The following is a 27695-nucleotide window of genomic DNA, read 5'->3' as shown; positions in this document are numbered from 1 at the left end:
CAACAAATCACAACTCCTTCCTCTCTCTAAACATTTCATCATATCTCCTCTAGTACAGATACCAGAGTCCACACATGACAACTGCAGCCTGACCTCTGAGTATGACATCATCCGTCTGTGGACACATGCACATGGCAACACACTGAGTTGCATCATGTCAGTCCTGCAGCATGTTCTCCTCATTTGTCCCCGTTCAGCCTTTATCAGTGTTTGCATTTCAGCTACAGAGGTTTTTAGTCCTTCTTAAGTAAATACCTAAATATATTTGCCATAAATAATTAAATAAATAAATACGTTAATATATATGTCATAAATAATTAAATAAATAAATATGTAAATGCATATGTCATAAATGATCAATTAAATAAATACAAAAAATATATATGTCATAAATAATGAAATAAATAAATACGTTAATATATGTCATAAATAATGAAATAAATAAATACGTTAATATATGTCATAAATAATGAAATAAATAAATACGTAAATATATATGACATAAATAATGAAATAAAAAAGGTAAATATATATGACATAAATAACTGAATAAACACAGCTTAATACATATGCCATTAATAAAATAAACAAACAAACACTATCTCAAAGGAACGGCTTCATACTGAAGTAGAGTAGATTTATAATTAATAAACAGTCACATACAAACTGGTGAATGTCAGAAGAGGTTGCATAAAACCTTGTGTGTCTCCAGAGGGAGCTGTGTGAAATCTGTTTTGAAAATGAAATCATGACTGTGAGTGATTGAGTGCATTGTGGGTAATGTAGTATCCAGCACATATGACATATTTGCTTCGGCTGCATTCATTTCTCTCTCTCTTTTTTTTATCTACTCCTCATATGTGCAAACGCATGTGACAATAAGACGTTGGATGTTTCAGTCGTTATCTATAAACAACGATAAACAATTCCTCTGTTTCATCACTCACAGATTTCCTGCGTATTTCCTGTATCTCGGCAGTTCCCCATTCACAACTGATCCAAGAAGTGAATGAGTGTTGAGGCACGTACGTCCAGTGAATCTAAAGATGGACCAACACTATAACAACAGGGTTTCCTGAAGAACAGTTTTGAAGCTCAGTTCAGGAACAAACTCCAGGTTCATTAAATATGTGGAGCATAAAGGAGGCAGCCATGCAACTTTATTATTATTTAACTTTAAGCCTTAATATAATTAGTTCTATAGAAAAATCTTTCTGTACAAATATAGAGAAATTAGCTCTAGAGACCAAAACTGTTTTAATTCCAGGCTGTAAAAAATGTTTGTTTCTTCTTTATTTCTTCTTCTAGTCTTTTCTCTGCCACCTGCTAATGACTCTCTTAACCTCCTCGAGTCTGCCTTTCTAAATTTCATTCCTTTCCCTTTTTCATATCTCTCTCACTTGAGGCAAACTGGGAGGTCAAAGTGCAAAACATAATATTAATTGAGTTTAATCGAGTGCATTTAGTTTCAATCCAGTTGTAAACAGGCTTTGGCCTTGAAAACATCAGTTATATCTGAACACAAACATTTGTTGTTGTGTAGCGTTTTAAACATGGAGGTCAATGGGGAGTGAGCATAGTCTGTATATAAATATGGACTCCACTTCCTGTCATTGGCCAAATGGATGCTATTTTCTCTGGGTTAAAGGGCGGCGCAATCTTGCGACATTGGAGCTTGAGTCTGATTTATTTTCAAACTCTGAAGTATATTGAGGTATCTGTATTTTTGAATGACTGAAGTATCCAAAGTATCGATGTTTTGATTTGAGAATGAATTTTACAGCATAAAGGCCTGCTATCGTAGATATAAATATTTCAGTATCAATCCGCTCATCACTACATAAGGGGAAACATGTGTTAGCTTCATTTTTCGCTAAATTGCGACATAAGTAGCTACTTCACGCACATGGTTTTAATAAGAACACACCAAGGAATTTGCTTGTATTTGTACTTGGTCAGATGTCATTAAAAAAAAGAAAAAAAGCACTGAAATAATCTAAAAACCCAGTGTTTGGTGTAAAAATTTTTATTAATAACTTCAAACATAAACAAAACGTACAAAATGTATAAATAGCACAGTAAAAAGTCATATTACAGCACTTCAATATTATTATTATTATTAATGTTATTATTAATATTATTAAATATTACATGATACAAATAGAAAATAAAAAAAAACAGATGCCTGCATCTCAAAATAAACAAGTGCATATAAATATAAAAAACCTCATAAATAGAAAACTAAATACAAAATAAAATAACGATAATTACAAATAAAATTTAACAAAAAACTGAATCGTTCCACAATGTTTTTCTCGTCTTTTACCTCGTAGATCAACACACCTTAGGAGGCACAAACATACATTCTGGTTTTTAACTTTTAATTTAATAAATACGTGTTAATGTGAAATATTGTGTAAACAGAGCACTCCTGCTGAAAAATATGTGCTATATATCAGGCTGAACTTGGGAGTAAAGTTGATATTCACAACTGAACCCTGGAAGAAAACGTTCCATGATGGAAATGTTTCACAGAATAAAATCTGTAACATTCTTTGTTTTATGTTTTGTTTTTGTTTTTTTGTGGTCTAGACCAACCAAGTATCTCTAGAAATGGCAAGAAGATCTTACTTTGAAATCTAAAAAAAACAAACAAATCAAGTGGTTTCGTAGGAACTCGTTAGCAGCTGGTTGTGGTCCTGGAGGTTTTAATGTCTTGGGCAGCGCGACTGTCTCTGGAAGCTCTTTAACAACCTCTTGGACCAGTTTCCGAAGACTCGTAGGCGTTCAGAGAGTTCCACGGAGATTCTGAGAACGTCGAAGGCCGTGGGGACGACGGGGAGCGAAGGAGCCACCAACTCAGGGACCTCGGCACTGACCTGAGGACGGGGACAGAACCAAGAGGACCACTTAGAAACACATGATACAATATTAACAGATTAATTATATAAAAAAGAATATTGTACTATTGTTGTCATAAATAGAAAAACATGGAAGTCAATGGGAGTTGACTCACTGTTGGAGCCAGCATCTAGTGGCAATAAGAGGAACTACAGCTTTTGTCACTTTTTCAGGTTGCAGCTTTTCAGGTTGCAGCAAACACATTTATTTTTGTTTGTTTTTACCTCTTATGACTATTGCATTTACAGGAGTGAACAACACGTTGTATGATTCAAATTTAAAATTTAAAACTTATTTTTCCAGAAACCTTGCAAGTCTAACTGGCCTTGTGTCAGTTTTTTAAATTTATTTATTTATTTTAATTTATTTATATTTTTGTATTTTATTTGTATTTATGATGAAAAGCTGAATTATAAGAATAAAATAAATTAAATGATCTGTTCTAACACATGCTTTAGTTTGTTTTATCTTGGTCCTTGTTTTATATATACAGTGAATATACTGTTTGTATATATTCTATCTTTTTTTATATATTGTTTTATGCAACAGGCACCAAGGCAAATTAGTGGCATGTACAAATATACTTGATAATAATAAAATATTGAATAATAATATTATTGTTACTACAGCTTTTCCTTTCAATTTTCTCCAATTTTTTTACTATTGCTTTTTTATTATTTAAAGATAATTTAAAACATGTCTTTTTATGACCTCTCGATGCTCCGATAACATTTCGTAGAAGAAGTAAAAGGTCTCTGGTTCACCTTTTAATTTTAAAATGCGACTTCTTTAGCCTGATTTGTGAATATTTAAATGTAAATAAAAATATTTCTTATCTCTCACCTGCTTCAGAGAAGTTTTGATGAGGTTGGAGATGTGCAGGAGGTGGGTGCTGGTGCCCTCTGCTGACTGGGAGGGCAAACTGTGGTTGTGCTTTGCTGTTTTCAACCAGTCGACGTGGTGCTTGAAGGACTGAGTGTCCACATAGAGCTGAGACAGAGACTCGTTGACCTGCAGGGACATTACACATCCGTCACCCACTATAAATAAAACATCATTTAATAAAGTATTAATGACTATTTGATCACAGGGTTATTTACCTTCATTGACCCGAAATGACTGGCGGTGTGTTCAATCTGAGGAAGGGTGTCCAGTCTGTGTTCCATAGTACTAAGGACTGCGACCTCTTCTTCTGACTGTTGGAGACACAAAGTGGACAAAGAGGACAAAGGTCAAAACACAAATATAATGACATTTAAATTTGAAGTCAAACATAAAACATTTTTTTTTCAGGCCTTTTGCAATTAATCATTAGTTTCATTATCAACTGTCCATGCATTGTTTAGTAATTAGGTAAAAAAATAAATATGTGAAGTGCGAGTTGAAGCCTCACCACGTCGTGGAGTTTCTTGGACGAGTTCAACAGCTTTTCCAGGTGAGGTATCACAGAGGCAAACACGCTGCAGAGGGATGTGTTGACGGGCCGGGACGAGGACCGGACGAAGAGCCCAGCCAATAGCAGGAGGTGGAGGAAAAAGGAGGCGGAGTCATGGAATACTGCAAAGAAAAAAAAAAAGGAAGCAACAGTTTAGGTGTTTGCCTTTGCAGTTAAAGCGAATTAGCTCCGGTGCGTGACATGAGGCGCCTCGAACTGCACACAGCTACACAAACAGGTGGCTACTGTTGTTGAAGTGGACACAACTTTGGTTTATTCTCCCTCCCTCTCTGACCTCGAGCTGCTGTGAGTGAATCAGAAAGAAAAACCACAAAGCTGCTTGGAAACTGGCTTTCATCTCCAACTCAAAAACTGCACGAGCCACGAGCTTTAATCCCGACAACGTCGAACCACTTATCTGGCCTAATTGTCGGATAATAGCCGGCGCCCGTCATAGGAGCGTTCAATCATTCATTAAAAACATCTCACACAGGAAGAAGATAACGCTGCCGTACACACGTTTTTCAGCATCTTCACTCGGGCCGACTCTGATAAGTTACATCCTGCAATCCAGACATAAACAGTCATTCAGTGAATCAGATGCAAGATCAGGAGGCCTGCGACACAAAATAGGTCGTTGAAGAGGGTTTAAACAAGCGTGGGCGTGGAAGAGGAGGAAATGCACAGCCGCGTTTTTCAGGGTCGCTGCTTGTGATTCTGGGAAACGTAAACATTTGGTTGACAGGTCAGCTCGGTTACCACAAAGCAGCCCAACACACCAAGTAGTCTCATATGATCCAAACACCAGGTTTGACTGAACTTACTCAACGAGATTAACTGTGGTTTTATAGACTGTGCAGAAGTCTCAGGTATAAAGAAGACAACTCCAGATAAGGATCTGCTCCACTTTCAGTTTTACACCCAAGTGATGAGATTGAGATTTCTTTTGCGATTGAATTTAAATGTGAGGAGAAGCATTTTAATATGCATATACAGACAGATTTAAAGTGGTAAAATGTGTCTGTTGTGCTTAAAACCAAGCAGCAACCTACAAAACTTGCAGTTCCTCCAACGTCCACTAGATGCTGGCTCCGAACATGAGTCACTCCCCATTGACGTCCGTGTTAAAATGTTTAACTTTATACCAGAATCTGATTCAAAAACACCTTTAATCTCCATAGAGATGAAACAGCTTAGCTTAAATGCTAACATTGCTAACTATAGAATTGTTTGAAAAGATGTTTCTACTGCCAGTTTTTTATCCATCCTGCAATTCAAAGCCGTGATTAGTTGAACTAAAGCGTCCCAAAAAAAGGGGTCCACTGAAGGGTCATATATTAATTAGTTGGAGCCAAGATGGCGGCGGCCGGAGTTTCTACACTGAGCTTCAAAACTGTCACAGATACTGACGAGCTGGAGAGAAGACGAGACGCATTGTTGATTGTATTTGTCTGAACCTGATGAAAAAGACGCTCTGAAGTTGAACTATTAGAACTAACCTCTGGTCCAGTTTACTCTTCTAACTCTAGTTTTGGTCTCTACCAGTTCCTGAGCTACATGTGTGGCCACTTAGAGCTACAAAACCGCCGCCTGCTGCTGTAACGAGGTTAATAAACCAGACGTCGTGGGCTGTGAAATCCAAACAATGAGATGCTGGCGCTGTAAAGCTGGGGGGGAACTTGTAGAGTTCAGCGACCGCAAACATTCTTCCAAGTTCAGCTTTCATCACTTTACTGTTTACTGGTATGTGAAGCACGTTTAAATCAGCAGGGAGAAGAATCATCAGCTCTCGTTTCCCTCAAATCTTCTCTACCTTGTTTTGTCTTAAGCTTCCTTACAGAATGATGAGTCTATTCAAGGAAACTCTAACACTTAAATAAAGATTAGTTCATGTCCGTAAATCTAGCTGCTGGTTTATGCAACCTGAAAAAATCCCAAATCCCCGAGCAACAAAGAAGTGGCCTGTCCGTTAGCGTTAGATCAGGGCTGAGGAATGAAAGGTATGCTGCTGTGGGTTTTTATTTTTTTCCCAGCCTACTCCGGGCCTCCTGTTGTAGGAGGAAAGGGGAGCGTGACTCAGATTAATCTCTTTGTGGTGACATCAGCGGCGTGGCAGACGCCTCAGGCTACGCTCTTCAGAGGCAAAAACATGCACTTTGTCATGCCTGCCGGGGCACTTTAAGCACTTTTACTGCCTTTCACACACTAATGGCGGTGCACTTTGAAGGTTTTAATGGAGGTCAGGGGTCAGGAATGAGAAAAGGCAGAGCTCAGAGTTTACACTAGAGACACTATTTCTGGAAAAACTCCCATTAACTCACATTCATTTTAAGTCTGAAACCAGTTTATACACATTTATAATAAAGTTCCCTCTTTAGACTGATATTTACAGTCATTCTGCCTTTAAATTATGTTTATTATTTGACTACTACATGTGACTTTTAATCAATAATTTGTTGCTGTAAGTGAAGATTCAGCCTTGACTTAGTTTGCCACTGAGATTTCTAAGTGTCAGGTTTCTGATATCGGAACCAGCTGCTGTGTTTCCAGACTGGAATAAGGAAAGCTTCATCAGACGATACAGGAATGTCATTACTTTTAGTTTTATGCGTGAAGAAGTTATGATAATTACTTCTATGTTTCATTTCACGTGACAAATAAAGCTGAATCTGAATCTGACGTTTTAGCGTCTAAACGTTCTATATTAAACTCGGCCTGGTGCCATTTCTAAATATATATTACAGGGGTCCAAATATGCATGTTTTTATTTAATACATGTGCAAAACTATGTGCAACATGCTGGAACATTGTGGAGGAAATAATTTAAAAAAAGATGCTTCCTCCAAACGCGAGTCGATCTCTATTGCTAATTCTTCCATTTGTGTGAATTTACTGTAAATATTTTATCTGTTTCCATCACATCAAGGCTAAAGGTTGTGCATAATATCTGCCACTTTCCAAGATGGAGGCGACCAGAGACGCTGCGCTGACCTTCAAAACTGGTCACAATGGGTTTACGCACCTTTAATAATATCTAATATCTTTTCCTCATGTATGGGAACTTGTCATTTCAATGGCTGGTGTCACTTCCCCCTGGTCTCACAATGGACTTTCAAGTGTTTCTGGGCGGTTCATTGTTTCTAATCAGCCCCAAAACTGAGGAGGTTTTATCTTGCCACCCTTGTGAAAACAGTGTCATGGAAATTTAATGAAGTCATTCACGACAATGAGCATCACTTGTAGGTGTGAAGTTTGTTGTTCTTCCCCCTCGCTCTCATGTTTCCTTTGTGTCCAGAAAGTTTTTCTAGTGCTTCATCTCCTGTTTTGTGGGATCACTGACGTCCCCAGCCACCGGAGGCCCACTAACGCTCCCGAGTGACGTCAGACAGACTCTCCCTCTTTAGGGCTTTCCCCTCTCAATCTTTATTTTCTTTGCTTGTTTGTTCCTGTTCAGCTTCATGTGGCAGCTGCAGCCTTTCCCAGCAGCATTCAACAGACAAGGAAACAGAAACAGCTGCAAAACGATCATTCCTCCTTCCCTCCCCCTCCTCTCTAAAGTCACGTCTGGATCTCCTTACAGGACCCAGAATAAAAATAAAAAATAACCCCCCTCATAGAGATGAGCATAAAACTATTCAGCATATATTTCTCAGAGTGAGTCAGACTCCGGCTTCCAGACTTAAAGGATCAGGACCGTCTGGTCTGTTTGACAGCGTTTCCGGGACAGACAGTTTTGATGAGCGCAGCTGAGGTGAAGGGTCGATATCGCCGATTTATTTTCCGATCCGATAGTGAGTAAAATTCAGGCTGGTATCGCCGATACCGATCCGATACTTTGTGTAGATACACCCTAATGTATCTGATACACCTAAAAAAAAAGTAGTGTATTTCAAATTAGCGTTATTTATTTGTTTATTTTAACTATTAACTAACTATTAAGAAAATTTAAAACATCTTAGTTGTGACCCTGTTCTCTACACTTCTGTCCTCCTCATCATAAATCATCATATCCTGTGTTGTGGTTTAACCTGAGGTGTTTCACAAGTTGTGTTGCCACAGCTCAACAGTTCAGTTACTTTCCACTGTGTTTCTACATTACCTCCAATGATGGAAGTATTGAAAGTATCAATATTTTGATCTGAGAATCAATTTTAGAGCATAACGATCCGGTATCGGAGTATCGTATCGATGGTTCATAACGATACTCAAAGTGAAACTTGTGTCTGATAATAAATAAACTGCACAGAATTATTTCTATTGAAGCTTCTAAAACCAGCCAGTGATAAATCCTTTACATAAAATAACAGGCTGTGATTGTTTTCAACTCAGGACACAAACTGGAAATCTGGATTAGTTCCATTTTCTTTCTACTGGAAAATTACCCAAGAGGGAATCAGCAAAAAAAAAAAAAACTCAAGACAACATCCAGCGGCTGCAGCAGCGTGGCTCATGTACACTCATGTATCTGGCAGAGTAAACAGCTGTGACAGCACTTACAGCGCAGAACAAAGTTGCTTAAGAAGCAGCGCGAGCGCGTGGACGGCCTTTGATCGCCTCCGGTTTCGTCAGCGCTCATTCACTCGCGCACGAAAGCATCAACACATAATCACGCACTTTCATGGTTTCCGTTTGAGTTCGTGGCCCCTTTTTTCTTTCGCTGAGTCAGACAAACAAACACCAGAGTTTCCTGTGTTTTCGTTCCTCCTCCTAACACAGTGAGCGCCTTATTTCCCACTCTCGAGAACTCGCAGTGAACTTCTGCGCAGGTGCTCTGTTAACTTTCAAACGTTCGAACGCAAACTTTTACAAACGCCTTGTTTCTTCTTTAATTTTAACGTTATATTAACTCAGGATGCTCCTCTACATATGTCTTTCTGTAGAACTTTGTGTCTCTGTTCTTTTTCTGGAGTTTTTTTGGGATTCTCCTCAAACCCCCATTTACTATTTGAAGCTATATTACTATTTGTTCACTACTTTTTGAATACTGCATTCTATTAACCTCCTGAGACCCTGCGTCCTCACACGGGGACATTACGTTTTAGCTTTGTTGCAGCTTATTCTGCTTCCTTTAGACCTGTTGTTGGCAGCGAAGGGTCAATACACTTGTTTATTCTTGGTAATTAACTTTTCTAGTTTGATATGACATGAAAATTTAACAAATTCACAGGTACACGTTTGAGGACGCTGGGATTTCATCGTTTCATTTACATTTTGGTTACATTTTGATGACTTAAATTGTAATATAAAGTGAAATAATTTATGTGTCCACATAATTTTTGGCCTAAAGCTCAACATTAAACTGCACAAATTCAACTGCGCAGACATATTTTTTTGCTATCTAACAATTTTCACTGTAAAATTTCAGTCATTTAAAGGCAAGAAGCAATACTTTTATGTTAAAATGCATCAGACTACTGTGTAAAATGTTAAATTTTGCTCCCAGACACGAACCCACTCAAAGTGACACCTCCTTCAACTTTTACCAACATTTTAACATCTCTTCGTGTAACAGTTTTGCAGCAGAAGGAACCTGTTAACAGCAATAAACCGACTATACACATGCTGCTCAACCACAAAACAGCTGATACACTCTGTGGATCATGAAGCGTTTAACGGAGAAACAGATGTTTCCTCTTATTAGGTGGTGGAGACCAAAAATAGAGCTAAAAGCGAGTAAATATTGGCATGTTTGAAGGTGCTGCTATTGTGTTTGCTTTGCATTTAGATTATATTACAGTCATACAGCTAGCCTAGCGTAGTCAAACTCATTTCCTATAAAAATATGAGTCCGGTAACACAAGGATGCAAACTTTTACTTTGAAATTCCTTGTTTCTCTCATTATTTATTTATTTATTTATTTCTTCTTAAGGCAGTAAAGATGAACTTAAATCTGCAGGAACTATGTTTTATATTTAAATGCATCAAGTTATTGTGTTAAATTTGGGTTTGGAATAAAGTTATGGTTTGTTTGTAGTTCCTTTAACTCTCAACAAAAGTCTTTAAGAGTCACCAAACGATTCGGCCCCGCAGATCTTTGCTGTTTAAGTATCTTAGGTTGGTGTGCATGCATTTCCTCTGAGCTGATGTTAACTTCAGCCTCTAACCACAGCCTCTAATCGTTTAGTTTCTGAAGTTGTCAGACTGCTCAACTTTGAAAGGAATAAATTAACAAAGATCAAATATTTTTCACTTGGATTAAAAACTTCCAAGTCTGAACAAGTTTCAGGAGGATCTTCCTGAAACCTCTGGTTCCTTGGAAGAAAAAAGAAGAAAATCTGAAAATATAATATCACATCTGACTGTTTATTGAGGTCAGGCTTTATAAACTGTGGGTAAACTGTCTCCAGTGTGACATGCTGCTGCAGTGTCTTGTTTCCTAATGTTGCGTCACCCTCAGAGGAGACGGTGTGATATATAACTCCAGGAAGGAGCGCTCTGGAATTAACCACTTAGTTGCTGCTGCATCTAGCACATGTTCGCTGAAAAACATTTCAAAACTTTTACCTGCCGCCTTAAAAATTAGACTAAACTCAAGTCAAAAACTTATGACTGATTATAATTTGTTGTTTCAACTTGATGAGTGAAAACGACTCATTCATTAATTGATCTCATCTTGTCTAATGAACCCACAGTTCCTCGCTAGGTGAACTTGATGACTAATGGAAAATTTTAAAGTTCATGTGAAAATCTTAGATTCAACTCACATTTTAGCAGAGATTTAACGTTTAGTTCATTTATGCCACATAGAGAGGAGGGGGAAATAAAAAATTTGATCCATCAAAAACGGCCACTTTGAAATTTGGGATCATTCCTGGTAGAGAAACGACTTTTTTAAAAATCCACCCAACTATTATGCTTCTGGTTTAATCGTCTTTTGTAGAGCCTTGTTTCGAAGGTATCGCCATTTCATAGTAATAGTTCTAATTAAAAAAATTAGAAAATGGAAGCAACCTCTAGATTTCCCACTATTCAAATCACAACACCCTTCCTCCACCTCGTCCTCCTCAAAACTCAAAATGTAAAAACACGAGTTAAATGAACATTGATCTCAAAGACAAACCTCAACAAGAAGTCAATACAACAGATTAACTTAGGTTTTAAGCCTAAAAAAACTTACAAATATTAAACCTTAGATGGAGCATAGTCATTTCAAACTGAGACATATTTGAGTTGCAGTACCACATTTGACCACCAGGGCCCCCAGACTAGTGTTGACTCACCGCTGCCCCATTGGCTCATTGCTGATCTGGCCTCAAACAGTGAGTGTGCAGATTACATTACAATAAGCGTTCACAGTGATGTGCAATGATGACATCATCGTCTGTCTGTTCGCCTCACTGCTATCAGACAAAAACACTTGTTGACATATTCCCTGCTTCTGTTAAGAGTTACTGTGTCTTTCTACATTATTTCATCATAAATGATGACTTGATAAGAAGACACTGAGAAAATGAATCAAACTGCTCTGACTGAGTTGCATTAAGTGCCAGTAAAATAAATTCCAGGTGTCCTAGATGTCATTAAACACACCTTAAAAAAAAGAGCAGGATTTCAGATTTTAGGACTCTGTTCGCTGTAGCTGCACAGGTTCACTTTCACTATTAAATCTCAGAGTGTGGCACACGGTTTTATCGTTGGCGGTTGGAACAAGGAAGTCGAGGTGTAGTTTACTACAAGAATTTACGACTGGCCTGCTTTTAACGAGATAAAGGGACAAAGAAATAACCTGATACTGGACCGACGGGAAGAAGGAAAATGCTCTGATTAAAAGTCTGTAAATACCGTTAATTAAATAAATAAGAAGACATTTAGGTTTTACTTTAACGATACAGTTATGAGTGGATACATTAAAGTGCTACTTCAAGGGACTTTTAATTTTCTCTGTTGTGGCCCTTTAGAGAAACATGCTCCTTATGTTTAAAACACTCTGAAACTGGTTTAAATACATATATATTTAAAAAAATAAAAGAAAAAATGCTGCTAAAGTGACTTTTTTCTTTCCTACAAAATAAGTTTCCACTCTCAGCAAATCTACTACAATTTTAAAATGCAGCCCTTTAAAGTTTTTAGGTACGACTCAGTGTCTATTAAAATACGCTACTACCATCCATGGACCACATGGGGAAACCCCTAATGCACCACACACACACACATATAAAAAAAAACACACACACACACACACACAGAAAGACACGCACACGTTATGCCAACCAATCAGAGCCCAACCTGAAACCAAACAGCAGGTCATTCATGAAATTCAAACCGGTGAAAACACATTTAAACTGCATCCTGCTCTCTGTTCCAGCCACATTCACACATTCATTCGTGTATTCATTCATTCTCACTCTCAAACTTTCTCTTTTTACCAAAAAAGTAAAACTAAAAACCCACGTGTATTAAAAGCCCCCCTCCCCTCCTCTCCTCCTTCTTCCCCATCTTCCTCCCCTCCTCTACACACAAATACACAAACTCAAGTGTAAAAAGAAGCAGAAACTCACGACTTACGTTTCATTTTTCTTCTTCCTTCTTCTGTAGTAAACAAACCCTCTGAGTCCAGAGTGTGTGTACTGTACGTGTGTGTGATTGTGTTTGTGTGGCCAAAATGTAAAAGTTCCCTTTTAAAGCACTGGAGTATGACACATCACCTGAGTCATCAGCAGCAGCAGCCATCGTCGCCATTGAAGCATCAACGCCCACGCGGGGCCAGCCCCCCCCCTCCACCCCACCCCTCCACCCCTCCACCCCTCCACCCCTCCACCCCATCCAGCCATCCATCCAACTCTCTTCTCAAACTGCTGCCTTCTTTGTTTGTTGAGGTGGCTGAATGAAAGTTAATTATAAATAAATTTAAATAATAATAAAACTTTTCCTCTGTCCCTATCTCCCTTCCTTCCTTCCTTTCAAGAATCAGCCTTTACCTCATGCTCTTCTTCTTTTTTTTGTATTTAAAATTAAATTAAATCAAGAAGACTTTTATTCAAAACCAAAACTAAGACAATGTGGCAGAAATTTAAACAATGGGAAAACTCAACTATTTACAAAGTGGAAAGAAGAAGAAAACTGTTGATGTTTAGATCAAACACAAATTCCTCTTCTTCTTCTTCTTGGTTTAATTTCTCTAATATTAGCTCTCTCTAGCCTCCCAGCTAACAGCAGCTATTCTTAGCACCGCTGCTAATAGCAGCTCTTCCTAGCTTCCTAGTCTCCCAGCCAACAATATCCCTTCCTAGCCTAGCCTCCCAGGTAATGCTAGTTCTTTCTGTCCTCCCAACTAATGATAGCTCTTCCTAACCCCCCAACTAACAGACGCTCTTCCTAGCCTCCCAGTCAATGGTAGCTTTTCCTAAGCTCCTACCTAACAGTAGCTCTTCCTAGCTTTCTAGTCTCCCAGCCAACAGTAGCTCTTCTCAGCCAGCCAGGTAACAGAAGGTCTTCCTAGCCCTGAGCTAACTATAGCTCTTCCTAGCCTCCCAACTAATGTTAGCGCTTCCTAGCCTCCCAGGTAATAGTTGCCCTTCGTAGTCCCGAGTTAACAGTAGCTCTTCCTAGCCTCCCAGCTAAGAGAAGCTCTTCCTAGCTTCGTAACCTCCCAAGTAATGGTACCTCTTCGTAGCCTCCCAGCTAATAGTAGCTCTTCCTTACCTCCCAGCTAATGGTAGCTCTTCCTAGCTTCCCAGGTAGTGGTAGCTCTTCTTAGCCTCCCAGCTAGTCCTGAGCTGACAGGAGCTCTTTCTAACCTTCCAGCTAACAGAAGCTTTTCCTAGCTTCCCAGCTAACGGTAGAAACCAACTGTAATTCGACGATGACCTACGAAGACATTGATGGAGAAACACCTAATAGCAGCTTCTCCTAGCTTCCTAGTCCCCTAGCTAATGGTAGCTCTTTTTAGACTCCCAGCTAATAGTAGCACTTCCTAGCCTCCCAGCTAATGGTAGCTCTTCCTAGTCCCGAGCTGACAGTAGCTCTTTCTAACCTTCTAGCTAACAGAAGCTTTTCCTAGCTTCCCAGCTAACGGTAGAAACTAACTGTAATTCGACGATGACCTACGAAGACATTGATGGAAATACAAGCAATGTTCACTCTTATATATATATATATCTATATCTCTCTATATATATATATATATCAAGAAGACATTTATTCAAAAAACAAAACTACGAAATCATTTAGAAAGTGGAAAGAAGATGAAACCCAAATACTACTTCTTCTCTGCTTAGTTTGTGGTTGAGCATCACATATAAAATCTTTCATTAATAATTCTACAGGAAACTGAATGATAAAACAGTTTCACTTCTGTTTCTGACACATTTCTAAACATTTGCTTCTGTGGAATTTCTAGGATTTTGAAGATCTGTGACTTTTTCTTTTGCCGTTATTTAATAAGTTCCTGTCTGCGGTGTTTCCGTTCCACTGAAAGACAGAAAATCAAACACATTTATTTCTCAGGAAATTGATGCCATACCCATTGTTTTGGCCGGTAAACAACGTGAGGAACGAGTTTAGTCTCCTCTGTGAATTTTCTCTATTAGCTGTGCGCTGATGTAGCATTTAAAAGTCTAAAGAGACAGACATGTGTCTCAGTCTGAGCTAAACGTTCTAAACACCTCAACTCTAGATGAAAGATGATCTGTATTAAACAGGCAACAACGCACCAAGCTGATGGTTAGCATCAGTAGCTCTTCTCAGCCTCTCAGCTAATAGCAGCGAATCCTAGCTTCCTAGCTTCCCAGCTAAAGCTCGTCCTAGCTTTCCACCTAATATTAGCTCTCCCTAGCCTCCCAGCTAACAGTAGCTCTTCCTAGCCTCCCAGCTAACGGCACCTCTTCCTAGCCTCCCAGCTAATGGTACCTCTTCCTAGCCTCCCAACTAATAGTAGCTCTTCCTAGCCCCAAGCTAACAGTAGCTTTTCCTGGCCTCTCAGCCAACGGTAGCTCTTCCTAGCCTCTCAGCTAACAGAAGCTCTTCCTTGTTTCCTAATCTTCCAGATAATAGCAGCTCTTCTTAGCTTGCTAGCCTCCCAGTTAACTGTAACTCTTCCTGGCCTCCCAGCTAACTGTAGCTCTTCTTGGCTTCCTAGCCTCCCAGATAACAGTAGCCCTTCCGAGCCCCAAGATGACTGTAGCTCTTCCTAGTCTCCCAGCCAATGGTAGCTCTTCGTAACATCCCAGCTAACAGTAACTCTTCCTAGCCTTGCAGCTAATCGTAGCTCTTCCTAGCCCCAAGATAACTGTAGTTCCTCCTAGCCGCCCAAATAACAGAAGCTCTTCCTAACTACCTAGTCTCCCAGCTAATAGCAGGTCTTCCTAGCTTCATAGCCTTCCAGCTAACGGTAGCTTTTAGTAGCTCCAAGATAACTGCAGCTCTCCCTAGCCTCCCAGCTAACGGTAACTCTTCCTAGCCTTCCAGTTAATAGAAGCTCTCCCTATCCTCCCAGCTAATGGCAACTCTTCCTAGCCTCCCAGTGTTCATTGATAAATACAGGTACTTTTGCTTTTGTTAAGTTTTTTATTTAATCTTTACATCCCTGCTTCCCTGTCCAAGTCCTTGTTCCTTTACTCGGGGTCTTTACTGTGTTGGTGCACAACGTTTCACAACATCCACATACGGAATCCACCACATCCAACTGTGGTGAAAGATTCCTCAATGTTTCTGCCAGAAACACTTTCACTTCCTTCCCACTGGAGTAATGACGTACACGAGCCTTTACGTTTTCTTTTTTGACACTGAATTCCATTCATAGGTGGTCTGTGGGGTTTAGGTTGCGCCTCTTTTATAATTACGTTAACTGTCTTCCCGATGCGTAGCAGGAATGCTCAAAATATTTCTTCCACGTTTTGAAGATTCCATCACTTTGATGGCTCCACTTTCCTGTTTCACCACACCCGCACTGCAGCCTGGCGGTCTCACCCAAATCTGTACAGGTGATCTCATTTTAAATGATCTGTGAAGCTTTTTATCTGGTAAATCTCAATTTTACTCACGATCATACGTGAGTGCAGCTTCTTGTTTTCAGTCACTGTTTTTTTTTTGTTTTTTTTCCACTTTTTGACTACTTTTCTTTTATTCTGCAAGTAAACAACACACTCAAACGTCAAATCGTGCTCAACAGCAGATGATGCCCGGAGTTAATACTCAGCAGACTATGATGCGGTTTAATATAAACAGTTTAAACATTAATCAAGGTGGCGTGCCTTTCCTCTGACATTCATCTTCCTCTGCAAACCGGTCAGCAGGTTGGACCTCTGTTCAATGCATTAGGACTTACTCACGCAGAGTAAGTCACAAATCGTCAGCAAATAAAAGTGCCCGTTTTATGAATTGAAGCGTTATTATCTCATCGAACCGAGTCAGAACTGCAGCGTCAGGGTGGACTATTAAAACACAGGAATGACGTTGCAGAGTTTCCCAGAAGGCACACGTTTCCTGCTTCTTATGAAATGTTTTTGATAATGAGGACTACACCCACAAGGACGTAGAATGACAAATGACTTGTTTCCGTTTTTTTTTTTTCTTTCTTTTAAATAAATGTTAGTGTAATTAAATGGCGTTGGGTCACAGATGGTGTTTTTTTTTTTTTTCCTGAACTGCTGAACTCGGTGCCAGTGAAAGTGATGCAAACAGAGGAAGGCACGTCATGACGGTTGCAGGCTGACTCGTAGCTTTTTGTCATCAGGGATAATCCATATGTGGTAATGGAGAGGCTACGTTGTGTGTTTGTTCAAGGCTGGGGGGGGGGGGGGGGAGGGAGGGCAGCTCGTTCTCAATAGTGGTTTCCACAGTGTCATTTCCCCAGCCACCCACGTTCCTCCAATGAGGAATGTCAGGAATGCAGCGCTGAATGGGCGAGTGGGGGAGGCAGCATGCAAATCACTGACGAACGCAGGTTTTTCCAAAAAAATAAAAAAAAACGATCTGAAGACCGTGCGTGCACAAAGAGTCCAAACATGAAGTGATGCAAGCCGACACCTGCACCGAAACACATGAATGGACGTGTTTTGGCTATTTTTAAGACATCAAATAAACCTCAATACAGACTGCCACCAATTCAGACCGCATTAGGCATAAATTCAGCATGGCAGCCACATATCCGCATAGACGCTAAGTGAAGTATGTCATCAAAGTAACCAGCGTGCTGGGGCTTCCTGTGGAATTTCTTGCCGATGTGGGAATTTGGAGTTCTGTCTGCAAACACGACTCTGATCTCATCCTGGAGTCTACATCGGAGCGGTTTAGATCATCACATATGGATTTTGTACAGTCGTGTTTGCAGACAGTCGTTACAGTTCCCATGTGAGACACAAGTATGTCAAGCGCCCCTCCGTCCGCCCACCCGGTCGCCCGTGTTTCACTGCACAGAAATTTGAAAAATTGGGCTCATCTTTCGTCTCTTTCCTCGTGTTGTTGGAGCCGCTGATAGAGGCCAAAAATAGCTAGAAGATTCCTGGCCCTAATGCAACATTCCTCTAAAACACACCAGATGTTAAGTCCAACTTGTCATTTACTGGTTGCTACTGATGTAAAAACCCACTAACGGTGAACGCACCCAGAAATTTCCTCCCTGTTGGCTCCGGCCTTCACCTTCTTGGCAGTGCTTGATTCTGACTTGTTCCTGGCTAATCAAAAAAAAAAAAAAAAGTCATCTAGTCATCCAAAAACAAGAAAGAAAACTTGACTTCCAGAGTTTCTTAAAGATGTTTTATCCAAGCAGCTTCTTCAGTTCTAAAGGCCTGGTTTAAATAGGAACATCTGTCCTGGGACTGAATCAATCGCTCTCAACGAGTGAGTTCCTGGTGGGTAACACCCACAGGTGTTCCCATTTAAACCCCAACTTAGAACTAGGTCTGGGTCCGGTTTCTGGTACTTTTGAAACGCTGCTGGTGCTTAAAGAATGAAAACATTTTTATTTTTAAAGGCATTTTGTGACGTGTAAGCTGAACAGAAGATTAATTTAAATAATATACATACAACTACTACTAAGAAATAAATGAACCAACATAAAATAAAATTCACAACAAACTGTCAAAATGAAAGCAGTGGCGTAGGCTCTGTCAGAGACGCTACATTGCTTGTCTTTTAATAAAAATGCGTGGTCGGATGTTGAATTCCAGCTGTTACCTCCCTTGTTGCAGGTTGACCAGTCTGTCAAAAGTTTGGCTGGACTTCACTTCAAAAGATCTGAAGGTTCACTTCCATCCATGCCTGTGAACAAATAAATGCCTGTTATATTCAAATCCTTACCTAAGGAGTTCGCAAAAATGATTCTGGTCAGGAGGTGCATGAGAAGTTGGTGAGGCTGCAGATAAAAAAAGAAACGAGGTGCCTGTCGACTGTAGACCTACATTATACACACATCATACCTACATGGCACGCTTGTGTAATTACTCTCGCTGCCAGAGGGAGGAGACAAAAGTTCCGCGCAGATAATCTGAAAAAACGCTGCATATTCCATGTAGGTCAAAAACTTGCATCACAGTGTTCTGATTTGACAGTTTGCGCTGACTTGATAATACTCATTCTGAGCACCAGTAAATCCCCTTGAAAACTATGCCACCACACCAAATTAGATGCACGTTTCCGCTGGTGGGGGGTGGTGGTGGTGGTAGAGGGGGGTGGGGGGGGCTTTTATGTCTTAATGAGGCCAAAGTGACGTCACCGTTTTATGCATGACCGGATTCTTGTACGTGAGCCAGAGAGAAAAGAATGGAAACTTCTTCGTTTTTTTTTTTTTTTTTTTTTCACTTGCACGATTGTTTAGAGATGAGTTCTTGATTCAGACCCAAAGTCCTAATTTTAACCACCGGAAGTTTATTAAAAGCTTCAAACGTTAACTGATGCATAACCGGCAGTGTGCTCAACGACAAAAGCGAAGACATCTAAGCAAATAATCGCATGAGGAGGTTTCAAAAAGCCACTGAAACAAACGTGAGTTACAGATATTTTTAGTTTTAGACTGAAAAAAAAAAAAAAAACGCACGGATGTTCATGTAAAATATGCTATAAACTGCTTTAAAACTGAAAACGTCTGGATTTTTAATGATGCCCAGTTGGATTTAAATCTTGTTATTGTAATAATACGTATGAAGTTACTGAACAGACTTTCAATTAAATTACATGCATCTTACTCCGTTATTCCTTTAAAACCCTCTTACTAGCCCCCCCCTCACACATTCCTCTGCAGCCCCCCCTTTTTTTTCTTTCTTCAGACATGTTAGGACTTGCTGCGACATGTCTGAACACTGATATGCATCAAATTAGCGTTTTCCTTTCCGCTTCCTCTCAGCTTTGGCCCCGATCTGATATTTCTATCATAATTAATGAGGAGGAAAAATACTGAGGTAGAACTCCTCATTGTTTCCTCTTATCTCATTCACATATATTATCACTACCACCCACTGATTTATATCAGTGGGTGGTGGTGAATAATAACCTTTCCATTAAGTTGGAAATGAGAGCAGGTGGGGAATTTGTTCTGGCATCTGTAGTTTTTTATGTGTGTTTAAAAAAAAAAAATGTGTTTGCAACTCAGGTCATCAGACAACCGGTTGTTTCAGCTCAATCTGCAAAAAAATGGAATTAATTTAAGACTTTCTGAAAAGAAGATGAATGCCACTCAGCGTTGCCACCCTCTGTACGATCAATAATTCCAAAAATCCCAATAACATACGATAATTTGAGCAATTAGCAAACACAAACGCTGCTGTTAGTTTATTTAAAGGTAAAACTGCATAGTAAGCTATTCCATACGCAGTCTGTGGTAATGTTTCCCGTCAAATCGGGTATGTACGATATTTTTCCTCAAAATACGATGATTTTAAGTTTCTGGTACGATACTTTGTCTCATCTGGCAACATAGATGCCACCATCACCCTGAAACACATTCGAATTACTTTACATACAGAGCTGTGCTATATATTACTGCGTTTAGGTATTTATTTGTTAGCCTGTAAACACTTCCTTTAAAAATTGTTCATCTTATTATTCTTGCCGCTTGTATTCAGTGTACGTGAGCTACATGTGTGCATGTTTGTGCTGGACGTGCATTTTCTTTCTTCTTGGCAGATGAAGCTAAATTTCGTCACATGCAGTTATTGTGCAGTCACAATAAAAAGAAAAATAATTCAGATATATTCCTTTATCTAGAAGTGACAAAGAGATAAAGTTTAAAACAACTCTACAAGGTGATATTTAACATGTTCAAAATTTAATTATTTCTAGATGTGAGAGCAATATTAGACGAATTTCACTACTGCATGTCATGTCGAAAGTGTTGCCTCACTCTGTGTGAAAAGTGGAAGTAAACTTGGTTTTATGTCATGTGATACAGAGGCTTAAACAACTATGATATATTCACACTAAGGCCTAATTCTACTGAGCAACACCAGTCTGTGCAGAGTGACCTTTTACCTTTATTTCGTAACGTAGTTGAATTAATTGAGCTTGTAACTTGGTTTATTTTAGTGCTGTAAAATGATTAAAATATAGATTAAAAAAAAAAAAAGATTAATCACAGGGTTGCTGTGATTTAGATTTAGATTTAGATTAATCGCTTTATTATCGCTTTATTAATATCTTTAATTTTTAATCTATATTAATCGACATAAGATGGAAATGCTTTGGTGAAAAGAAAAACTCCTTCCTGCAGAGTATGATGATACTTCATGTGGCTCCAAAAGTCATGAATAAACTCAGACTATGTTCCGGCAAAGCAAAGCAGCAGTGCTGCTCATTTAAAAATTCTTTTAATCACTTTTCCAATTCTAAGGAATACGGCGAGTGACTAAATTTCACATAAGGGTGGCGCATCCCTTTGAAGTTCATGAAACATAATGTAACTAAATTAGTTACCATGTTTTGAACCACCCTCCCTCCCCTTTTTGTGCCAAGTGCCAAGATATGTTATTGTTATTTGTTGTATTTAATAAAAATTTACCAAAAACCTGAATTGCAAAAAACATTTTAGGCCTTTTAATACAGCAGCCCAGTGCAAAGCAAACCGTTAGAGTCTTGAGGTTGCAGATGGCATTAAAATCGCCTGTCGTGTCAAAAATACCAAAGAAAAAGAAGAAACCAACGACAAATGAGCAGAACAGGAAATAGAAATTAGTCTTTTGAAAGATGATATCAACTTCACCGCCACCAGATGCTTCTCTATCTGCATCTATTCGCTCATCTGTGTTTATTGTCCGCGTAAACGGATCAACCACACAGCTGAGGGCAGGGAGCGAGATGTCGATAAGACCAACAAGAACACCAAGTGAACTACACAAATCATGCAATTAATCGCGATTAAGCATTTTAACCTATTTACAGCCCACAAGAGAAAATAAATTCAACCGCCTCCGACTTCCTTATCATGTTTCCTCCCTGTGGGTCTTTTGTCTTTCTTAGAAAAGTCTTTCTTATACTCTGGAAAACTGTTTATCTCGGCATGTACAGCATGAACCAACTGGTTTCTACTGGTCTAGAACCGTTGAAAATAGATGAAGGGTTAAGAGAGAGAAAGGAAATCGAAGCGTTACTCATCCAGACTTCCTGCCATCCTTCTTAGTCGGAGACGTAAGAGGACGTAGGGAGGACGAGACAGTGACGTGTCAAGGCTGTAAGAGCGTCTTATCATACTGGCTGTATTAGTGATGCACGCACTAAGCAACAAGGTCTCTGGACTGCACTCGGACAGACTTGGAACGAGGCAGAAAACAAACAGAGGCTTGGCCGAGCAGTGAGATGTGAAAAATCGGAAAGATTCCAAGAGGATTTCAAGAACTGAGCCTCTAATAATTAACTACAAAGATTATGAGGTCTTCCCGGAATAAAGCATAACCTCCTGAAACCTGAGTTTTAGTTTGGTATGCATTCTGAATTCCTCCATTTCTGTTTATTTGGGATTAGCAGGACCTTTTTGAATTTGCTTGTAATATTAAACTAGAAAAGTTTAAGGGATGTGCCGCCCCCATGTGAAATTTAGTCACTCCTGTATTCCCACAACTATTAGCTTTAGCTTAGCATGGGCACTGTAATGTAGTGCTGCCAAATAGCCAGATGTTCTCAAGAATGTACGTTTACATTGAATACAAATGTCAATTTGTCATAGTGGTGGCGTATCCACTCAATAGGCATAAATAAATTACTTTAAACTATAAATTTGATGAGGTTTTGCACATTTTTGCACTTTTGTTACGTGATCGGCTGCAGCATGAGTCCTCTGAAATGGCCACCATCATGTTTTTACACTAGGCTAGTATCTGGTTATGAGGATATAAGTTTAAATGGAGCAGGGGAAGCTGCCACAAACCTAAAACGTAGGAGGTGAATGTAGGCCAGGAGGGGAGATGCATTTATGAAATACTGGTTTACAACCACAGCAGCAGTCAGGACGTAGCGGATACTCCATGTTTGATGTAAGAAATTACCACATCTTTCCTGACTTTGAAAGTTTTCCTGTCGGTTTCTTCCAGATTGTGACATCCGATGAGAAAGCTTTCACCTTTGATGCACTCAGTTATTTTGCAATCAAGTACTTTTCTCCTCATATTCACTTTCCCCTTAACTCGCCTTGTTTACTTAAGTCTCCTTCACTCCATGGAATAATTTCCTTGTCGTTCTTTTTCTTTTTTTCCCCAGAAAACATGAACAGGCAACAGAGTAAATTCCTCCTGTGCCTCAGCCACGATTATTCAGAGGCAACTCGCGTCACAGTTGGTTTATTTAGTCTTCTTGTGTATAAAGATGAGTCTCTTGAGTTTGTTGAACTCTGGTAGAATTTGTAATTTATTTTAGTTAAATGTGTCACGACACTTGTTGCTCTAAACATTTATGTTTCATTGATGTAAAAGGTGCTTTATAAATAATTGATCTGTCTAATTTCTGACCTCACTTTTGCTCCCTTCACCCCATGTTTACTGCATTTATTTCACTTTGTTTTAAGGATTTACGCAGTTCTCACTTCACTTCCCCACTCCTCACTGCACTGGTTACAGCTTTGTTTTTCCTTTAGGCTCATTTTACTTTGTAGCTTCAGCCCAATGCTTCATTTTACTTCACCAGATTTACTTAAAGTCACAGATTTAAGACGGTTCATTTTCTTTCTCTCTACGTCGCCTCATCAAGTTTATTCATTTCACTTTGCTCGACCCTCTTTCCTGATCCACTTCGTTTCACCTCACCACTTCCCTTTACTTCACATGAACCGAATTCATTTTATTTTGCAAGGGAGACACCAGCTAACTAGCCTAGCCAACAGAAGTAGGTATGAAGTGATGGGATATGCAACTACAAATGTTACGAGAGAGAGAAAGAAATTGAAAAAAAACGGCCAGCAGGCTAGCCATCAGCTACAAACTAGCAACCAACAAGAACACACCAGCTAACTAGCCTAGCAAACACCTCAAGAAGGCTTAACAGTGAGTACCAGTGTCCTGCTACTACTAAAACTACTCAGCTAGCCTTAAATTTAGCATGCTCCCCAGCTAGCGTGTTTCCTCCTCAGCCACAGCCACTCACATGCTCGCTCTGCTGCCAGGGCCATGTTGTTTACTGCCACCCTCTGTTCTCTAATGCCCAGCTCACACAGGAGAGCAATGGTGGTTTTTCCCACGAACCCACAGCAACCCACCTCCACCGCAGGCCGTCAACCCTCGCTGCTCAGCTTCCGCTGCCATCTCTGCATTCCTAGCTCCCTTGCGCTCATTAGCCTCCTCAACTCTGTCTTCCCATGGGACAGTAAGCTCAATAAAATACACTACCTTCTCTACTTCTGACCACAACAGCAGGTCTGGTCTCAATCGGGCGCACTTCCCAGGCTCCGCCTACCTTTAGCTGCCCTGCGCTATGCCTGATCCTCACCTATTCTCCTTTCTAGTAGATCAGGCTAAAAAGAATAACTTAGCTTTATCTTGTTTGTCTTGTTTATCAACATTTGTAAGAGTCCTCATTGTAAATCATTGCACTTCACTTTATATATTAGTGTTGTTTCGACTTTCTTCACCTCCATTCCTTTTACTTTTTTACTTTGCAGCTTTCCTCAACTTAATTCTAACCTTTTTATTCATATTTCCTCACATATGTTTCATTTAGTTTTACAGCTTTGCTTTGGTTTGGTTTCTCTTTCATCAGTTTAGTGTTTAACTTTACCTCATTTTCCTTTGTTCTGACAGTTTTTCTTCTTCTTGTACCATTACTTGACGTCATCATGTCTCCATTATTAAACATCTTATACAAACCCAGTCTCTAAAACCACACCGCTGCTGTCTGCTGTGTCATTAACTGTGTGTGTTTTGTCTGTCTCAGATACAGTGGCGTCGTACATCACCCGATGTTGAGTCATCAGTCATTGAATACGTTTTTGTTTTTTGTTTTTATATATACTTCACAGTACGTGAGTAAGTTCACGCGACTGTTAATCATAAGTCATAACCGGGAGCAGAGTTCATGGACGAGGACGAGCTGAGTCATGCCGGATCTTTGGAGACTAGATTTAGACTTATTTCTGACCAGTAGGGTCATTTTGATATCGATCCGACACCAAGCAACTACAGGGCCCAGTATTGCTGATAGTGGCACCGATACCTTTTTATTCGAAATATCATGATCATCGAATAACTTTGCCTTTAGATAGTTGATTATTAACACAGGACAAATGTTTTAGTCAAATAAACCTATTTCCATTAACTAATTACAATATAAAACAATTTAACAGTATAAAAATTCCGCTTGTACTACACACGTGTCATGAATCCGAGATGCAAGAAGAAAGCAAAAATATGAAATGGGAAAAATAGCAACGATAAGTGGATAAGTAACTTTAACCTCCTTGTTTGGAATGCATCTTAATTTCTATAAAATAAGATTAAGATCTTTAGGTGTTTCAGATTAGTAGGACCAAAAAATAACAAAAAATAATCATCATCTTTGAACTGGAAGTAGTTTTTGAAAAATAAAATATCTGGATACAGGGATTATTTCACTGTATATTAGAATTTAAGTCCCCAATGTGTAAGCAAAATATAAAACTGTTTATTGTAATGCTAAAGCAGAATCGTAAACGATGTTTATGAGTTTGTTAAATTTTTATGTCATATCAGACTACAAAAGTTAATAAACATAAATAAACAAGTGTATTTACTGTTCGCTACCAGTACATCTCAGACATGAGTGTCTCCTTATGAGGACAACAGGTCTACATAAAGTAGAATGAGTTGCAACAAACCTAAAACATAATGTCCCCATATGAGGACACAGGATCTCAAGAGGTGAATCTGATTACTTGTTTGGAAAAAGTAACGTGTTAGATTACTTGTAACTGGAAAAGCTATCACTGGGCGAGAGGCCAATTTAGAATCACCAATTAACCTAACGAGCACGGGTGGATTTGAAGGCATCAGTACTACGTTACTAAATCATTCATAACAGAAGCAGAGGAACCTTTAGTTTTATGCCACTAATTCTTCTCCCAGATCATTGAGAAACTCTGTAGTTTTCGGACTTAACTGAGTCAGTTTCAGCTTCTCACAGCTCCACCTAGAGACCAAACCTTTTCTTTTATTCTTTTTTTTTTTTTATCATTATTTCTACTAAAGAACATTGAGAATATTGTGAATAGTGTTTTCTGTTGTTTTTATTGCTTTTAATTGTTTGTTTTATGTCTTATGCTCTTATTTTACCCATGTGCAGCACTTTGTTTTGGCTGTAACTTTTTGTTTTTAAGTGCTGTATTAAAGCTGAGTTGAGTCATATATATGTGTGTGTATGTGTATAATAGTTTAATGGTTCATTACTTTCCATCAACGCCAAGTTAAGACGGGCTCAGCCCTTCAAACGCTGACTTGTTCAATAAATTCCTCGGTGTGTGTCAGAGGGAGTCGAGTTGAAACAGGTCGACTGTCGCCTTCTAAACTCTTGATGTGTTGTGTCTGACACGTCCGTCATGAACGAGCAATAAATCATTACCCCGAGGAGGAAGGAGGACAAAGAACAGGAGGAAGTGAGAAACGGTGTCAGTGGATTAATGAATGAATGAATGAATGAATGAATGAATGAAAGGAGATGAACCCTGAGGACTGAAGGCGGCTCGGTGCTGCCCTCTTCTGACAGGAGGGAGGAGACATAGCAGACGCCCGTCATCTATGTATCCAAGTTCTGCTTTAAACAGAAATAGAAATAAAGAGTTTAAACTGTGAGCCAGTAAAACAGAATGCACACCGATCAGCCACAACATTATGACCACTGTCAGGAGAAGTGAATATTTACGTTTTTAAATGATCTTGTGACAATTTAATGTTCTGCTGGGAAACTTTTACACCTTTCATTCATTCATGTGGATGTTACTTAGACATGTAGCACCCATCTAGACCAGACCAGGCACCCCACACCCCATAGCAATGACACACCATGACAGACAAACACACAAAACGTTTTAGGAACAACTGAAAAAACAAACAAACAAAAAAACAACAAAAACAAAACATGCACAGAGGACCCTCCCTCTCAGAAGGCCCATGTCCATTCTCTGGGAGACCTACACAATATTAGGAAGGTGGTCATAATGTTATGGCCTGATCAGTCTATGCATCCCACCAAGGGAGTCAAAGTCACTCCCAGACCAGACGGTGTTCCTCCGCAGATGAAAATAGTCCCCGACAAAACCTTTTTCCTTAAAAACATGTTTGTTTGTTTTTCCCTCCTCCTCTAGTAGGAACCCGGTGTTGACACTAAATCTTGAACCAGCCTCATTTGTCAGTGGATGAATGAATGAATGAATGAGTGAGTGAGCGGGTGATTCACCTCCTGCAGCATTTCTGTCTGCCCCTGTCTGGAGTCGTGCCGAGGCCCCCGGGGGCCCCAGGTCGGAGCCGGACCCCTGACTCACAGACAGAGGGTCTGTCAGCGGAAGGAACATGATTAATTATGGAGAAGACGACCAGTTGATTAAGTCTGTGCTTTAAAGGGCTAATACACGACGCAAGTCAGGAAGTGCCGGAATAAAAACATAGACGCGCGTCCTCTGTACAGAGCCTTTCGTCATATGTGGCCGGAAAAAAAAAAAAAGGAGGGGGCGCCCCAAAGGATAGATTAATAATGAAAGGAGAATTTACCGGGGGGAAACCAGAGGATGCATGTTTGAGCAAGTTTGGATGATTTCTCAATGCGTCCGAGACATTAAGGGAACAGAACCAGTGACACGGTTCAGGGGGTTCAATGGGCCTAGAACCAAACCACGACCAGGACGAGGATCCAGCATCAACACAGGAAGACTGAAGATTAAAAAAAAATAAAAAATGTGAAGCTACTGAGTAAGATGCAAGGGACTGAGCATGAAGTGAACACGCAGATAAAATAAAACAGTGTAAAACACTCGGGAGA

At 39.6% G+C, this 27695-nt stretch overlaps 1 protein-coding gene across 1 annotated transcript; it reads right to left on the bottom strand.

Annotated features, from left to right (window-relative positions):
- Nucleotides 1-2016: 2016 nt before the first annotated feature.
- On the bottom strand, nucleotides 2017-13006 carry il11b (interleukin 11b). The gene is made up of 5 exons (XM_047604395.1): nucleotides 12843-13006; nucleotides 4295-4458; nucleotides 4002-4097; nucleotides 3745-3912; nucleotides 2017-2879 (listed from the first exon to the last, which is right to left on the bottom strand). The coding sequence occupies exons 1-5, from the start codon at nucleotides 12847-12849 to the stop codon at nucleotides 2709-2711; spliced, it is 606 nt and encodes a 201-aa protein (XP_047460351.1). The 5' UTR covers nucleotides 12850-13006; the 3' UTR covers nucleotides 2017-2708.
- Between the last annotated feature and the right edge of the window lie 14689 nt (nucleotides 13007-27695).

The sequence above is a fragment of the Mugil cephalus genome, chromosome 14, assembly GCF_022458985.1.
Source record: "Mugil cephalus isolate CIBA_MC_2020 chromosome 14, CIBA_Mcephalus_1.1, whole genome shotgun sequence".
NCBI classification, from domain to species: Eukaryota; Metazoa; Chordata; class Actinopteri; order Mugiliformes; family Mugilidae; genus Mugil; species Mugil cephalus.
The sequence above is the reverse complement of the archived record's forward strand: the minus strand, read 5'-3'. Positions and strand labels throughout refer to the sequence as shown.

Excerpts from the sequence above, each read along its gene's own strand:
- il11b (XM_047604395.1), bottom strand. Across the intron at positions 3,913-4,001 it reads GTCATTTCGGGTCAATGAAG|GTCAACGAGTCTCTGTCTCA; the intron begins GTAAATAACCCT and ends ATGTCCCTGCAG. Across the intron at positions 2,880-3,744 it reads TCAAAACTTCTCTGAAGCAG|GTCAGTGCCGAGGTCCCTGA; the intron begins GTGAGAGATAAG and ends CCCCGTCCTCAG.